At 36.6% G+C, this 18,795-nt stretch overlaps 1 protein-coding gene across 1 annotated transcript; it reads left to right on the top strand.

Moving 5' to 3' along the window:
* Positions 1 to 14,336: 14,336 nt before the first annotated feature.
* LOC140145353 (uncharacterized) lies at positions 14,337 to 17,724 on the top strand. Its single transcript, XM_072167104.1, has 2 exons — positions 14,337 to 14,902; positions 16,410 to 17,724. Exons 1-2 carry the CDS (start codon positions 14,337 to 14,339, stop codon positions 17,722 to 17,724), a joined length of 1,881 nt encoding a protein of 626 aa, XP_072023205.1.
* The last annotated feature ends 1,071 nt before the right edge of the window (positions 17,725 to 18,795 follow it).

Genomic DNA, 18,795 nt, shown 5'->3' with positions numbered 1-18,795 from the left:
AAATGAATTTCCAAAAATTTGGCTCTAAATGCCCATACGAAAGTTTGTAGTAATTTGACATCAGGTGAACCCAGGGTGACCCCGGATGACTCCAAAATGACCTTCTAAAAGTTTGACTCTACATGTTAACTATACCTACCAAGTTTTGTGATCATACAGCAGTTTTTGGTAATTTTACCTCAGATGACCCCTGGGTGACCCAAAATGACCCGAAATGACATTTCAAAAATTTGTTGCCTGTACCCTCAAAGTTTTATTCCCCTATGACATTTTTTAGTAATTTGACCTCAGATGACCCTGGGTGACCCCGGATGACCGCAGAATGAAATTCCCAAAATTTGACTCTAAATGTTGATTGTCCCCACCAAGTTTCATTCACATACGACACTTTTAGTAATTTGACCTCAGATGACCCCTGGGTGACCTCGGAAGACTCCGAATGACCACCCGAATGACCTTCCAAAAAATTGACTTTAAATACTGACTGTACCCACCAAGTTTCGTGTCCATACGACAAATTTTAGATATTTGACCGCATATGACCCCTGGGTGACCTCGGATGACCACGAAATGAACATTCAAAAATGACTCTAAAATAATATTGACTGTACCCATTAAATTTCGTGCCATACGGCAGTTTTAGTAATTTGATCTCAGACGACCCCTGGATAACCCCGCATGACCCCAAAATGACCGTGGCAAAATTTGGCATTAAATGTTGACTGTGCCCACCAAGTTTCATGCGCATACAACAGTTTTTAGTAATTTGACCTCAGGTGACCCCTGGATAGCCTAAGATGACCTCTAAATGACCTTCTAAAAATCTAACTAATCTAATGTTGACTGACCAAGTTTCATGTCCATACGACATATGACCCATGGATAACCCCGGATGACCCAAAATGACTTTTTTTAAATTTGTCTCTAAATGTTGACTGTACCAAGTTTCAAGTCCATACAACAGTTTTTAGTAAGTTGACCTCAGATGACCCCTGGATAACCCCGCATGACCCCAAAATGACCTTCAAAAAAATTGGCTTTAAATGTTGACTGTACCAAGTAATTTGGTCTCAGATGACCACTGTATGACCTCGATTGACCCCAAAATGACCTTCAAAAAATTTGACTTTAAATATTGACTGTACCCACCAAGTTTCATGCCCATACTAAAGTTTTTTTTAATTTGACCTCAGATTACCCCTGGGTGACCTCGGATGAAACCGAAAAAAGTGACCGGAAAACGTTTAACTGTCGGGTTATATAAAGGGTATAAAACGTTTTCATAACATTCAAAAATATTTTTTGATTACTGCAAATATTCTAACATAATTTTATTCAAGTGTAATCAAAATATTTATAAAAAAATGTTTGCAAAAATATTTTACAATAACATTTAATAATCATTTAAAAAATATTGTTGTAGTGTGTTTTCATACAAATATTTCAAAAAAATTCATGACCTTTGTATAACCCGACATTTAATGTTATCAAATTGTTTTTACAAAATAAAAAAGCTACCTAATTGAGAATAACAATATTTGTATAATAGTTGAGGTCAAAGAGCATGCAGAGATCATCAAACAGCTCTAGTTCTAATTCTCTGGCTTAGCAGACCCTTTTCTCTGTCATGACTAGTGAACCTTCTATTGTATTATGGTTGGCGGTCCTTTTTTTTATTATGACTAGCGATCCTTTTTTTTATTATGACTAGCGGTCCTAAATTTATATTATGACTAGCGAACGTGTTTCTCTATTATGACTGGTGGTCCTTTTGTTATATTATGACTAGCGGCCGTGATTTTTTTTCATTATGACTAGCGGTCCTTCTTTTTATTATGACTAGCGAACCTCTTTTTGCATTATGACTAGCGGTCCTCTTTTTCTATTATGACTAGCGAGCCTCTTTTTTCTATTATGACTAGCGGTCCTTTTTTTCTATTATGACTAGCGAGCCTTTTTTTCTATTATAACTAGCGGTCCTCTTTTCTATTATGACTAGCGAACCTTTTTTCCTATTATGACTAGCGGACCTTATGACTAATGAACCCTTTTTCTTATGACTAGCGAACCCTTTGTTTTATTTATGACTAGCGAACTCATGGTATAGGAAACTACACGTTATGACTAGCGACCCTTATGACTTATGAACCTTATGACTAGCGACCCTTATGACTAGCGACGTGTAACCCGTGTAAGGTAAGTGATTTGTTTATGCTGTAGAATGTAAACCCATAAATGCATTTTTTTAAAATTGTAGTCAACTGCAAATTTTGTAACGTAGGCCTATATGGTCTACTTCATAAGGCCAAATAAAAAAATAAACATGTTTCACGTCCCCTCCCGCTTCCTTTTTTGAGGTTTCTTCAATTTAATTTTAATTTTTTGAAATTCAGTTATAACTTTTCAAACAATATGTTTATGAAGTAAAGATGCTTTCTATAGCCTTGCTAATATACAAGAAACACTTTTATAAGGTTTTGTGATAGTTAGAGGGACCTATCTCTCAGAACAAGTTCAAAGAGGCCTCCTCCTTTTTCCAGGCATTATTGTATAGTACTCTAAAACAGCTCAAATTATGGGCATTCACGCTGATTTTTCGATAAAAATAAAAAGTCCCCTCCTCCTTTTTTTTCAAAAACCCGGACGTGAAACATGTTTTTTATTTTACTTGGCCTAATATGAATCCATAGTGTTCAAACGATTTGCAATAGCTACTCCATATTCCAAGAAAATAAAGCACTAATATTTTGGAATTAAATTTTTTTTATCTTGTTTTGCCAAATGAAACACAGCTAAATCCTAATACTTTAGTTAGTCCTAACTCTGGCAATAAAAGTCAAATTTTAATATTTTTGCATTAGAGGTAAAATGGTCCAAAAACATGCATTTTGCATGTTTTCTTACAATTGTAGGGACAAAATTGTATGACTTGGCACAAGTCTAAGGCATTAAAAATCTTGAGTATACGCTAAGAGTTAGCTCATAATTTTAATATTATATGTTATTTTTGCTAATTGGTTATGAAAAAGATTGGAAAATGTGTTTTCTAAAAATTAGAATGCATAACTTGAAGTTAGTCTTTCTTTAAGTCTTTGGGCCTGATTGTCACAGAATACGAAAAGGTCGAAAAACACCCTAAAAACGCATGTTTTTGGCCCTTATTTCCGAAAATTGACCAAATATTAACATGTGACTTACATTGCCATTTAGGACTACCTATAGGATTAGGATTGAGCTATGTTTCATTTAGCAAAACTGGAAAATATTTTTTAATCCAAAAAACTGAGTTCTGTATTTTTCTGGATTGTGGGGTAGGCCTACTTCTACTTTGCGTCCAAAAAATTAACTCTCATATAGACGATCATTTCATGGTAAAGGGTGTAACTTTTGATTTTTAGGGTCAAAATTTCAAACCACTTAAATATAATGTTTCTGTAGAAATCATGCATAGAAGCCCGGCATAGAAGCAACTTAAATTCCAGTAAAATAATGTTTAAAGGCTTAAACCTTTTGATTTATAATAAAATATTTGACATTGCCATAACATTTTGGTTAAAATCTAAGAAAAATTGTGTTTTACATAAGCTCAGAAAATTATGAAATAAAAGCTGGAATACATGTGAAATTCCATTCCAAAGTAAGCCAACAGATATTTACAAGTTAAATTTTATACCATGTCTTGCTATGTTTGTAATTGCAGTTAAAAAAAAAATCTTTAACATCAAGTGTCATTTAGAATGTTTTCAGTTTTAATTGGGTTCTTAAAATAATTTGAATTCTAACTTCATGTACAAATACTACTTGATAAAAGGAACCTCCCAGCCAGAAGGCACTTTTGGCATGGAATTGTCCATAAAATATAGTTATCAGTTGTAGAACGGGGGATGGGGGGTCATGGTTAATGGTTATGGTTTATACGGTTATTTTAAAGTAAATCTATCTTTTTTTCATTCTTTCTCTTTCCGTCTTCTTCATATTCTTCATCAGTTTCTTCCCTTTCTCTCATTCCTTCCCCCTTCCATTACACTCACTTAAATTACTTCCCCCAAATCACTTTCCGTTCCCGTCCTTAAATTCCCTATCCTACATATTTTTCAATTTCTTCCCTATATACTCCTTCCCCCTGTGCATGAATTGTTTCGCACAATACACATGAAAGTTGTTGTTTTTTCCTCTTTCGTTCCCCGTTCCTTCCCCTATCCCTTTTGTTTTTTTCATTTCCCTCTTTTTTATTTATTCAGGTTTCCTCTCTGTTGCTTTTCCTTCCCTCTTTACCCTTTCTTTCCCCATTCCCTCTTCCTTTTCTTTTCTTTCCTTTCTTTTTCCCATCTTTCCCCCTTCTTTTCTTTTTTCTTTCCCCCTTTCCTTCCTTCCTTTTTCCCCCTTCAATCTCCAAAATTTCCCCCAGATTTTTCCAGGGTGGGCGAGTCGCCCACCCTGCCCACCCCTAGCTACGCCACTGCTTTGGGTTCCCATGAATGAGTGATGATGGTTAATTGAATGATGACCATGATGATGGTGATTAATATAAGGATTCTTGTAAACATGCAATGCAATTAAGAAATCCAAATGATGCTATCTTTTCAAGGTATTAAACTTTTACCGTCTTTGTTACAACATCCACAAAAGTAGTACATTTTTATTATTTGGCCAAAAGTGACAAAAATGTTAACCCCAGCCTAACCGTATTCCAACCTTCATCATAATCCTATAAATCTTAAGCTAACTTACAACAACCCTAAAAATATGCTAAATAATCAAATCAGCTGAAACGAAGGATTACCGCTATGGTTTTTTTTTTTCTCTGCCAATGAATAAAATGGTTAAAATATTTTTTTAATTTGGAAGCCGAAAAAGGCAATAGAGCCAATCCATGTCAACTCCCGTCGTTGAATTAGTAGGGTTTTGGGACACTTATATTTTGACTTTGAAAGCCAGCCTCAATGTAGAAGAGGTCTTGTAATTAGTTTTGGTCAATGTGAAAGGCATTTTTAGGATCACGGCTTACTACATCCATGTTACATGACAGTCCACCAAACCATCAACGGTGAGAACATGTACACTGAAACTGCAGAAAACATTAACTCCTAATCTCATGTCAACTCTTTAATTCATTATTGTTCATTATTATTAATTCATTAGTGTTCTCTAAATTTTTTTTTTTGTCTTTTCAGCTTTTTACCCACGATATCTCAATTTCCAATTTTTTAATACCATAACTTACGAACTCAATATCTTCGCTTAGGAATGTCCGATTTTATTGGGGAAAACGGCGTTGTGGAGCAAAATAGCTCTTTATGTGAAAGCCTCCTCTGTTTTTGACATGATACGCCACATTTCTTAAAGACCCATTCAGTGATCCCAGCGCAAGAGTAAAAAATTAAAATTGTTTATAAATTGCTTAAAAGAGAAGGATAGGCCTAAGTCATTCAAATTGTCATTTGGTATTTTTGAAATGCCAAATTTGGCAAAAAAACGAAGAAAACAGCAGTATTGACGAAGTTTAAGCCCCGCCATTCAAATACATGTAGCTAATTTTAGATACTGTCAGTATCTAAAAATACAGATTCGTGTAAAATGTCTTATTTTGTCTTAAATAGGCCTACACGGCTTTCGGCTGAACCATTTGCAGACTTAGCACATCTATGTAATAACAAAGGTACGGTACCAACATTTTGATGATTTTTACGATCGTCCGGATGAGCAAATCACTGAATGGGCCTTTAATATTAATAATAGATAAGCTGCCTTTACAAATATTATTGACAATGTTGAGAGTAGGAATTACCTTGAAAAATGTCTCAAAAATACAAGATGCCTGTTTTATTCCGGTCTGAAACGATCAGACAATATTTTGCACATTAATAACATCATAAACCCAAATCGTGAAAAAATCACCCCGGGTAGATTTTTGGCTATTTCTCCATTTACGATCCTGCCCAAAAGTGTCTGCTTTCGATATACCACGTCACAAATACTACACTGCACTGACTGCAGGTTTTAGTTAAAAGGGCATTTCGTGATCCACAGCATCATCCCCAACTTTTCTCAAAAAAAGTTGAGATTTTTATATCACTGGAAACCTCTGGCTACATAATGTTTATGTACAAAATATTTCTTGCAGATTAATTCGTTTAGCAAAGGAATCGTGAAATTTGAATTTCGTTCTGGTATACCAGAACGAAATTACAACATATTCTGCGTGTTTCTACTGAGGGCCAAATTCCGTGCCATGCCGTGCCGTGCCGGGTCATACCGGGTAACAAGCCCAGTAGAAACGATTTGGGTAATCGGTTGCCGTGTCATGCCGGGTCATGTGCACGCCTTTCGTGATCCACCTCTTGAGGTGGATCATGCCGGGTCAAAGCGTGTAATCCGCGCAGTAGAAACGAGCCGTGTGATCGGTTGCCGGGTCGAGGTCATGTGTGTTGCAAAAATAACGCGATTTATGAGCTTTTATATTCTACTTGTTCAGTAGGGGCCTAGGCCTATAATGTAGTTCTTTCTGATATTACACTGGCCACATGTGTGACTCGCATGAACTTGATGAAGTAAAATGGATATGACTTTACTTAGTCTAGGCCTACTTCTTTATAGTTAATGAGTTGGTTATAATATTAATTATCATAATAGCCAATTACTAGATCCACTGGTAAATTAATGCAATTTGGATTTCACGAAAACACTAAATTGTGATTGTAGGTCATATATGCCATGAGCTGCCATGCGTGGACATTTTAAATTTAGGATACAACCCTCAAATCTGTTTTCCGTACTTCCGGTTTACAGGTCTCAGTAGAAACAAGCTGGGTAACGATGGCCGGATTATGATCGGTATTTTGTTCCCGGAACATTAGCGGGTCAAAAAGCCGTACGCTCAGTATAAACACGCTGTTAGTCTACACATAATCATGCATAACTCGTAAAGGCAAAATCGGAATCAACTGAAATTTTTAGAATAAGCTTTTTTGTGTTGTGGATATCTACTGAAAAATGTCATAAAAAGAGGATGCTAGGATCACGAAATACTCCTTTAATTCGCCATATAACATAATATAAACTCACCTTACATGTACATTTTATTTTAAAATAATTTGATATTAATTCGCAATGTATAGTTTACTATATGATAGATGGTGACAAGCACATTTATAAAGGACTGATTACTCACTTCAATCTTCACTCTTGTGTGTTTTGACTGTAAGTTTATGAATCAAATAAAAAAGATAGAAAGTATCTTCACTTACGTTATGTGTCATTTTATTTATAACATAGAAGTTATTAAATTAATAAAGTAAGACAATTTATTTATCTATAAGTGCATGTCAAATGGGTACATTGTTCAATACTACAGGCCTACATGCATAAATTATGCCCACATGCATAAATTATGCCCATATTATAGCTAGGCCCTAAAAACTTTATTTTGCATCGGATTTTCCCGTTGAAAAGACAAAACTGATGTTTATGAAAGCAACTATTTCATCAATAGCATTTTGAGTCATTTTTATCCATAAAACGACACAGGATAGGATAGATAATTACTTTGACACCAATATGGTCCATATGATGAAGATTTTGATTCTTAGATCTGTTATCAACATGATATCACGCTGTTCAGTGGTCAAGGACCCCGGATCATAGGTGATGTAATTTTCTTCTGCTGACCATATGATGCTGTATATTAACTATTATTGTTACATTTTAGGCCTATACCTAAAACTTTTAAAGTCATATTAATTCAAACATAACTTTGGTAATACTCACTCGTTTTCATTCGTTGAAACGGCAAAACATACTTACTTTTCCGGACAAATCGAATTACAATAATTTTTAACAATTCCACCGCAAAAAAATTTAAAAAAAAAAGTCATTCCAATACCAATAAAAGTTAATCTCTTGAGCAAACAGACCCGATCCCAGAAATATATACCAGCCCGCGAATGGGCTGGCGAAAAAGATGTTATGCTGAAAAGTACTAACTGGGGTGACGTTTACCCAGAAAAACAGAACCTGGCCTCAGAAACAGTGTATCTTTTAAGTAGTTAAAACTACTTAAGAAGTTATGGGTCTCTCAAAACCTTGTTTCGTTTTGTCAAAATTAAATTATCAAAAACGAAACGTAAAGAGGTTTTGATGTTTTTAAAGCATAGTCATCAAGACTCCAAGACACTATCTCTCAGAAATGTTGTCAAAGAACATATTTTCATCATACCTGAAGTTGATGGTGGGGCAAAATGTCTGACATTGGTTTCACTGGAGTTGACATGGAATGGTTCAATAGAAGTCTTTTTTTTAATTTTAGGTCTGTATGTTCACATATTTCTTTGCTTCATTTCAAACAGGTGGTGTTTGACAAAATTACTGCAGAATGTGAGGACCTGTGCAGCACCAACAACAAGTCCAAGTTCCGCTTGGCTGACACTGATTCGCTAAAGGTAATATTTTTTGTTCAGTAATGTTCACACAAATCTTATTTCAATCAAATCTCATTTTAAGTGTATCAATATTTGTGTTATGGGGTCAACATTCAATCTCCACTATCTCATCATAAACACTTTCCATCAAGAACAGTAAGATTGTCTGTCATAAGGACGGAGAGAATCCAAACAGAAGTGAAACCATTGAGAAACACTGAGGTCATAGGTCATTTTGAAGAATAGGGTGAAATTAAAAGTTCTGTCACATGAACAATCAAATCCTACTTATCCAAATTGAACTTGGTCATAGCAATGCTATTCTGGACGACCTATTTTGTTACAATACTGCTGCCAAAATTAAAATGGATAACAACAAATTAGGCAAATGTTACATGAACTTAATGCTTCCATGTTACTAGTTGTCTCTCATGGCGGATGTGTGTCGGGGTGGAGGGGTGCCTTGTTACACAAATACTTTTATATGCATGTTGGTGGTTCAGATAATAATGAAAACGTGAAAGTGAACTATTTTAAACATGGCATTGTTTGAACAAATGCTTATTTTTTTTTCTTTCAGAATTGGTCATTCAAAGACCAAGAGAATGAACTGCAGGCAAAGGCACCAACCTTTTTGAGGGGGCTCCAAGCAGCAGCAGTCAATATCCCATCCTTGACTATAAACAGAGAAGGTAGAAAGAGACGAAAAGATTATGCATCAACTGAATTCTACCTGGTATCATGTCCGCCGCTGGAACACTTCTCCAATGTCGCAACAAAGACATGATAGCCCATGCCACCATCACAGGTCTTCAGCTTAAAAGTGGCGGTGCAACCAAACTGACTCATATGCGACTCCAAGCCAGATCACTGTATGTGTCATATAATACAACAATAAAGAGGCAAGAGACTCTTGGCATTGGGTTTGATAGAGATGTTAAAGATTGGAAAGCAAGTGTAGAAAATGACACATTAAATCTTAGGAAAATGAATAGAGAGATAGGAGAACTGGAGGCAAAAATCAACCAGGGTGTGCATGAATTCCCAGATTTTTTGCAAAGAAATAAGCTACTGAAGGAGAAACAGACCCTGCTGTCCAACATGCATCCAGGATATCAGCTTGTTGGTGACAACATTGATTTCACACTGAACCCCGGCACCAAACAACCGAACATGGAAAAAAAACATTCATTACTTCAACTTCCTGGCTGTAAAAAACAAGGTATGAATTTATGTTCAACATAACACATAAATAAAAATACATGAACATGATGTGAAATTAGTTCAGTCATTTTTGACATGCACGAGTTTTAAAGTTGACACATATTGACAATTAATAAGTTGTATACCATTGGAAAAATATGATTGAAGGTGATTGAAAATACAGTTTTACTAGTGCGACCAACCCAGATTTGCTACAATTATATGTAAATCAGCCATTTTTCAGTGGTGCTAGCTACATGTAAACACATCGCGTGCATGTGTATTATTGAATCATTGACGTATAAACTGTGTGCATTTTACTTGATATATTTCCATGCGAAATTGTTGCTTTAACAACCAATGTATATTGTAAATTTGTGTCATATGTAATTGTTTTGAAGTTATGAATTGGTTCAATAATTAATACTAAATCTTTGTTGACAGGTCTCTGGAAATGAGTATCCTGATGATAAACCTGCTGGTGATGTGAAAAGTACTCCCCTTTCTGCATATGTGCCTGACCATGCAGATAATTTGAAGTTGCGTGAGGAATGGGTGATCCTTGCAGGACAGATTATTACTTATATGATACCTGCCTTTGAGGATTTCAAGAGTTTTCCAGATCACATTGACCACGAATATAGCCATCTTGCTAAGCAGAAATCTGAAGTGGTGAGTACTACTACTAAAACATTTATGCACCATCTGGCAACCGGGCTGGCAACTTCTGGCATTTTCAGTAGTCAACATTTATTGCTCTTTCTTCCATGCGCAGAGTCTGACTATAAATAAGGTACAGGCGAATTTTGACACTCAGTGGCATATCCATTTAGGGGGTTAATGGTGTCCCCTCTCATGGCCATCGGTACATCTTAGGCAGCTGTTACACAGCGAGCCTTGGTGAAAAAAAGGGGGTCAACAATAGACAATTTTGTGTGTGCAAGATGTACATGTTAGTCAAATACTTCAAACCGTGGATGTGGCTCTTCCTTTTTGGCTGTTTATGTCTACACATTGATGGATACCTAGATGTAAATGTTACATGCTTTGGAAAATTTTGTTTGCAACCCCCCCCCCCCCCTTCCCTTTTTAGATCATCGAGGAGCACACTTTAAAAAAATGAGGTCCACAATTAACAGCTTCTGTTGGCAAAATGGTACATTTGTATAATTTATTTTGATATTTATCTATATCCATTAATAATAATTAAGAACTGCATGGCCTGTGGAAATGATATACGAAAACTCACAGAAAAGGTTAGGAGCCGCAGACCATTTGCATTGAAAAAAGAGTTAGCAAGATAAATTAAGCATGTGGTATGATAGGTATCTATGCGTTACTATTCATAAGAATACCACAGTTTTAGTTTTGAAAAATTGGATAAAAGTGGAAACATTATGGCTTATGTCTCCTGATTCACCTGAAGTAAGTAACTTACATGCATGTTTGCTTTTTCCACTTTCAGGTGGGTTTAGGTGTCGTTACTGAAAGTGAAAATACAAATGATGGCATCGCTAAGATATTGGACCACCTCCAGGGGTACGACCCACTTGGCAACACCAATGATCCTGTTAAAATTTTCAGTACTGGAGACCAGCTGACAGCTGAGAGAGAGTCCAACAGCCAGGAGGGGAGACGTGATTCACAGCCAAAAGAACGATGGGCCGGACTCCTGCCACAGATAGCTGATTTCCATGCTATTGGAAACTTTTATGAGGTTAGCAGTTATTATAATATTGGTTGTATGTTTGTATCAATTATAATATTTAAAACCTATAAAGATAGCTGTTTCTCACTGTCCAGCTATGCATTAAGTTATGCTCTGCAGTGTGGTCATTGTACTTTTTTTTTTTTTTTGGGGGGCAACTATTTTACATATATTCAGTGGCGTGTCAAGGACTGGTGTCTGAAGGGGGGGGGGGGGGGGCAAAGACAAACAATTCCTGATAAGCATATTTTTTATCCTGTTGTCTATTTATAATTCCATGTTCAATTGTACTCTATTTTAGCCCAAAATTAATTTTCAATTTTACACTAGGTTTGCCCAAAATATATGTGAAATTTTGTGTTTACTGTGCCAATTTTAATTTTACACCATGGGAGGGAGAGGGTAGTATTTTAATTTTAAAGGTTTAAATTTTCCTTTGGGGATTGGTTGGTTTTATGGGGGGTGACATTTTCTAAGGAGTTGAGTTAGCACCCAGCCACCAACCACCCTCCCCGCTTCCCATGTCCACACATACATTACATGCATTGGATCGATGGTGATAGTTTGCCAAAACAATCAACAATATTAAACAATTAAGGATTTCAAGCAAGTTGGTACTACTGAATAACTATGAGGAAATGATCTATGAAATTATTATTACTGGCTACAAAATCTTATAAATCAATAGCAATTAATTGCAAAATTAGTTTAAAAAGATAACTGCACATATTAAAGTCATATTATAACATTTGCTGAGGAGGACGCCCTCACTGATTTTTTAAAATTCATTTTTTACACGATTATATTGTACTTTATTAAACCAATATACCCAGAAAAAAACAAGACTCTAGGTGCTGTAGTTTTGTCAAAATCCGAGATTTTGAATAAAACGCCTGAATCAGCGTTTTATTATTACGATGGAATTATATAGTCCAACGCATACACGATGTTCATAACACACATTACGTACATGGCGTGCGCGACGGTGATCTACACAACAAAGGGCCGTACCATAACATGACCGAAGGAGTGGTACGTATTGGCGACATATGCGCTGGTAGTAAATTCCAATTTTATTTGCTATGCCGTAGTTGTTCGGCTCAAAAATAAAAGGGGATATATCTGACAGTAAAAACTAACATTTTATGGCAAAGAAATGCTAATCTATTTTGTATGAAAATGTTATAATATGGCTTTAATTGGATTATATTTAATTATTTGCTATTATTGATTTTGTTCACTTTATATTTTCCCAGTGGATATTCAAGCAGCTATACAGTGAAGAGGCGAGTGGATGTCGAGACATTGGCACTCTGTATGCTGCGAAGACATTTTGGAAGCTCACCAACATCCCAAAGAAGCCATTAGATAACTTCTATGCTGTGGAAGATCTAATTGACAGGTATGTTAAGGCCCTGATCCTCACAGCTGCACTTGACTTCTTTGGGATGAGTGATATCAATTCGCAGCCTACAAAACACATGTTCAACAGCGAAGAGTCCACCAAGGAGAACTATATTGTGCGGAAGGTGGGAGAGCTCATTGACAAATATGCAATCCAACATGAGCCGGATGCATTGCATGTTGAGGAGGCGATTAAATGCCCCGCTGAAGCATGCCAGAAGACTTACAGAACAAGGAAAGGCCTCAAGAAACATCTGGAGGAGAAGCATCCCACTGTGCAGCTTCCAACAAATAGCAATCACCAGAATGCAACAATTGCGGATTACTGCCGGACGGCGCTTGGGATGTGTCTCCTCGCGTACAATTTCACAGATGCAAGACGACACGGAGATGGTGGAAGAATCATTCGTCTATACAAATTCTTCACACTGCATTTTAAAGCCGCAAACAAGCACAAATATGCCTTCCACTGTCTTCGGCTTCAGATTCAACTCAAATGCTTACTCACCCCACGCCTTGCCCACCAACTGACGTGGAACAGATTTGTTAACAACCAGGGTAAGGTCGACAGCAACGTTGAATTGGACAGAGAGAACGAGCACAGGAACAAGGCTATCAAGCAGGAATGTCGAGGATTTCAAGGAAAGCTTTCAGACACATCTATCAAGCGAGTCGGGGAGGCAGCCCAGCTGATTGAGCAGATCCTTGCACGCATCGACAGTGAGACAACACTGAAGACTCCTTCAGGCACGCATAGCCATGTCGATGTGAGCAGTGACATCTTGTCACTTGTGGATGTACTGCACCAGGAGAAAGTCTTCGAAGATGATGATACCAACCGCAGAATCCATGTCTTGCCGGACTTTCAAAAAGATCCCTTCAGTCGCCTGGATTTGATCGCCTTACATACATGGATGAAGGACACTGTCAAGAAAGTTTCCGATAGGAAAGTTTTCAACTGAACATACAAGAGGATAAAGTTTTAACTTGAGATTACATCTTCAATTCTGGTTTATCTAAGATTATTGACATTATTATTATTTTGTTCTACAATGTATTATTGTATTAATATTATGTCATGAAGACCCAAATGAAGATTCTGAAGGAAGAAAAAACATTCAAAGTACAAGAAGATATATAGTATGCTCAAAGTGAAAAGAAGTGCAGCAAAATGGCTTGCACTTCGGCCATTCTTCATATAACATGTACCTAGAAATGCTGAATGATGTGCTTCTTGCCCGGGGGTGTCACTCCCATTGTGGCCTGTACACCATCATACAAATTTCAGACCCTAAATTTCATTTCCGCGTATTAGTAATTGCCATTTTGCTACCCTTTTTCCCAATTTTTCAAATTAATAAGCTAGGAGAATTTGTATAGCTTATCTCTTTACCACTTTACCAGTTCAAGTAGTTATAAAATCTACCCAATGGTCAGTGATGGTATTGCAAGTGTTTTTCAAATAACTTAGCAACCGGCTGGGCATTTAGTTCAGTTCCATATGCTCCATGAGCAAAACATATCCTAGGTATAACCTCTTCGTGGAACCAACTTCTTTTAATAATAATAATAATCCAGCGCTACAATACCATTATAGAATCGACATGTATAGTAATAGCAGTACTTGCAATGAGGAAACGGGTAGCAAAGCTGACTCCCCTGTTGATGAGAACGTTGATGAAGCTGCTGTTCATTACGCGATGAAGATGCTTGGAATGGACTCTGACAAACTAAGAGATGGACAGCGACGAGCTATAAATTCAGTCCTTGAAAGACGTGATACTTTTGTGGTACTTCCAACAGGATACGGAAAATCTATTATCTATCAAACTGCACCTTTTATTGAAGATTATCGCCTACATAATAAAGACTGCCAATGCGCAACTGAATCCCACATCGAAAAGAAAGGAATCGCAATAGTTATCTCGCCACTTGTTGCTCTTATGTCAAACCAGGTGAAGAAACTTCAAGAACGAGGGATTTCAGCCATCAACTTGGCCACTGTCAAGACAGCAGAAGAAAAAAACAAGTTGCGTGAAGGGAAATACTCAATTGTCTATGCTACCCCAGAAAGTCTTTTGAAATCGGGAACTGGCCTTCTATCGACTCCAGTTTACAGAAGCAATGTATGTGGGATTTTCATTGATGAGGGACACTGTGTAGCCAAATGGTAAGTTAAAAGTTTTTCTGATTCATGGTGCGCGGTGTAAATTTGTAACCATTAACCATGTTAACAGAATATGTCATGCATTGAAACCATGTTTAAGAAGACGCACTGCTAAATCTATACCGCGATGCTCAAGAAAACTTGGGAAACTCATTCATTATAGTACAAGAGGAAATATTACTTCTAATTCTTCATGACAAGAGCAATTCTGGTCTTTTAACTTTTCATACTAGAGCATTCTATACATGTTCCAATTTCCATTCAATGTCTATTGGCCAATTCAAATACTCTACATGTATATTCATGGTGAATGATCATTAATATGTAATCATATTTGTAATTGCATATGAACCAAATTCATTTTTTGAATGTACTTTTGTTTATACATGTATTCTTAAAAGTTATACTCTGTAACACTGGCCCTTAGAATATCGGTGCTTTTGTCACGGAAGGGGTTTGTATATAAAGAAAGCGCACATAATAAATTTAGTTTTATTGAGCAGTTCAAATATTACATGGTAATTGTGTGTTCTTCAAAACCATAATGTGATGTATTCCTGACCCCCACACTCCGTGTACAGTGTATTGTTGGGGGGGGGGGGTTGATCTGCAGAAAAAACATGATTTTCGAAATACACAAAAAGGGATAATTTTTCAAAAGACATTCACAAAATTGTACTTAAAAAAGGATATTTTCCATCTATGAATCAAGTAAAATAAATTTGCATATTAAGTTATTCGTCATGCTTGTAATAATTATTGCTAGAAATTCTTATATTGGGCTCCAGAAGATGTTAATAGAATCTTCATGTCACATAGTGAGGATGAGGTCACAGTGGGACTCAACTCTCAAAGTGACGGTCATTTACATTGGTTTTAAAAAGTAAAACGTACATGTACCTGATGTACCATTTTTAAGGTTTGGCTACCCAGAAAACCCCTTTTTTCTCACCTAAATCCAACCAAAATTGCTCTAAATTGTTTTTAAACAAATTGCATAAAATAAGCTGAAATCAATTACAAAAATGAAATAATTTTACATGGCACAGCGTGTACTTATTATAGCCTATAGGTCACACCTCAATACAAAAGTATAGGGCCTATGCTAAATCAATATCTATTGATGTTTATATCCCTGCTTTTTTAAAGCACATGGTCAAGTACATTGATCAATCCTGCATATTAACAATAGGGTACTAACGTTTATTATAAGATAATAATAGTTTTATTGCATTAATGTAGAATCAATTTTGGATACTGGCTTGTGATTGGATGTCTAGTATTCTAGTAATGTCAATCACTTCAAGTTTGATGAGCTGGGATACACGAAAACTTCCAACTTAATTTATTAAGGCTCTGTGCAGACTTGATGTTCGCGAACTAAATGTCATAATAATAAACCGATTCCCCTCCCCCACCCCCTGCCAACAAAATAAATCTATTAACTTATGTGCAATGTTTATAATTAATGATGTTGTAATCTTTCTCCCTCCCTCTCTCTCTGTTGCAGGGGTTACAAGAACAAGAACACTGCAGCATTTCGTAAGAAATACAGTCGGATTGCAGAGCTACGCTCATTTGTTAAGTCCACGACTCCATTGGTTGTGTTGACAGCAACTGCTTCATCGACTGTCAAAACTGTGATTATCAATGGCACCGGTCTAGTAGACTACAATGTTGTAGAGTTGTCGCCAGAGAAGACAAACATCAGATATAGTGTGGTCTGGACAAAAGCTGATAATTTGGGTGACAGATTTGCTTGGCTTGCCAATGAACTAGAGGACAAAAAACAAGAATTGCCCAAAGTTATTGTCTTCTGCAAAGTAATTAGCAATTGCAGCTCTATACATGCTGCGCTCACGAAGAACAATGAACTGGAAAAATACGTTGCGATATTCCATGCAGTATCACATATCGACAGAAAGCAAGAGATACTTGATGACTTCGTTAAGGAGAATGGAGTTATAAGGGTCCTGCTATGCACTTCAGCTTTTGGCATGGGGGTGGATGTACCTAATCTATACACAGTTGTTCATTATGGACCTTCACGCGATGTTGATGACTATTTCCAAGAAAGTGGGCGAGTGGGGAGGGATGGAAAGCAAAGTTTTGCAATTCTTATAAACTTCAAAGGGCGTGGGAAAGGAAAATTCAACGATGATATAAAGACATATATGAATGAACAAAAAAAATGCCGAAGGAAGATGCTGGTAGAACATTATGGACATGAAGCCATAACAACGACAATGCCACACAATTGTTGCGACTTTTGCAGCAGGTCCTGCAAATGCGGTGATGATGAGTTATGTATGCAGAGTGTTGGATGGGCTGAACGTGCCTTCATAGAACAGGAAAGCAATGAAACTGTGAAAAAGACCATGTATAGTAGAGATGTAAAGGCAGGGGAAAGAGAAACAGTGAAGAATTTAATAGTAAAATACCAGCAATCACTTGTTGATGATGGTAATGAGGGATCATTATACACAGGAACAAGTATCGCGAGTGGACTGCCTTTGCAAGTAATACAACAGATTGTAGACCAATTGCACACTATTCATGATGCAGCCGACTTACAGGAAAGATTTCCCCTCTTCAATCCTGCACATGCACACAGAATATGGAACATCATTGATGAGATCTGCACTGCTCCAGTACTCAGAACAGAGGACCATTCATCTTCGTCAAGCTCAGAATCAGAAAGTGGTGAATCGAACACATCATTGCAAGATTATGATAGTGATTGTGAGGAACTCACAGAACTTATTAGGAACCAATATGCCCGTGTGGCTCTCCCTCTATCTGAAGGCAGTGAAGAGGACATTTGAAATTTGATTTCACGTGATTTTAAATAGGAACTAAAAACCAAGTTTGACTTCAGCTGCACACTATTGACTTCTAATTTGGCTTTTTGCATGTGTATAGGAAACATCCGGTGATGATATTTCATGAACTATTCATATTTATTAAATTGCGGTATCAGAGGAGTATTTTGTGATCCTATAGCAAAGGAAAGAAAAGTGTGGGGGATGAGAGTGTGGATCACAACATGGCTCAATCTATTTGTACAAAATATTTGAAACATGTAACAACCCCCTCCCACCCAACCGAGTAAAATAATGCATATATTCATATTGTTTAAAAATACATGATTATCCTAAGTTTGTAGATTACAACTTCAATTTTAAGGGGCTGTGCAATTTATTATGAGCCCTGTGGTAGGGTATGGAGGGAGGGTGCAGCTGATTTTTGGCATACTTTCACTTAGTGCCTTTTATTATAATGCTCTAAAGAGCTTAAAAATATAAACTGCTATCCATAAAGTTTGGCATGTGCAAAAATGGGGGGAGCAAAGATTTTTTAGGGTAAAGCATATTTGGGGGATACCATTTTGAAATTTTGCCCCAACTGATAATTATTGCACAGCCCCTGATCATTCTTTATCTAGGTTATTGTTTTTACACACAAACAATGTAGATTCACAAAGAGTGCTATAACTTGTTATAACTTACATATAGGCCTACATGTACCTTATATTCACTGCTAAATCTTCCATAGCCAAATCAAAGTTGCTGTTCTCTTTGCCCTTTGTGAACTTTTGCTTATCTATAATATTATGTTATATTATATATTACATTATTTGCTTTAAATATTCTTTAACTGCATGTTAAACTCTTAAGTTAATTTACTTTACCATGTTTACTCCTGATCTTGTTTATCAAACAATTTCTTTCATCAATTACATTGATGTGTTGTTAAATTTAGGGCTATTGGTTAGGGAAGAAACCAAAAGATCGATGACGTCCTACTAGGGGGGTGATCTCTGAACCACTTTGTGAGATATTATTTCAAAACTTGTGGAAATAGTTGTAGTGACATTGTGTTAGTGGGAAAATGCC

This window comes from Amphiura filiformis, unplaced genomic scaffold (assembly GCF_039555335.1).
Source record: "Amphiura filiformis unplaced genomic scaffold, Afil_fr2py scaffold_231, whole genome shotgun sequence".
Lineage (NCBI taxonomy): Eukaryota > Metazoa > Echinodermata > Ophiuroidea > Amphilepidida > Amphiuridae > Amphiura > Amphiura filiformis.
This window is presented reverse-complemented; position numbering and strand designations above follow the sequence as displayed.

Bases quoted from the DNA above. Each gene is read 5' to 3' on its own strand.
- LOC140145353 (XM_072167104.1), top strand. From the start codon at position 14,337: ATGTATAGTAATAGCAGTACTTGCAATGAGGAAACGGGTAGCAAAGCT. The intron at 14,903-16,409 runs GTAAGTTAAAAG...TCTCTGTTGCAG, and splicing joins GGACACTGTGTAGCCAAATG to GGGTTACAAGAACAAGAACA.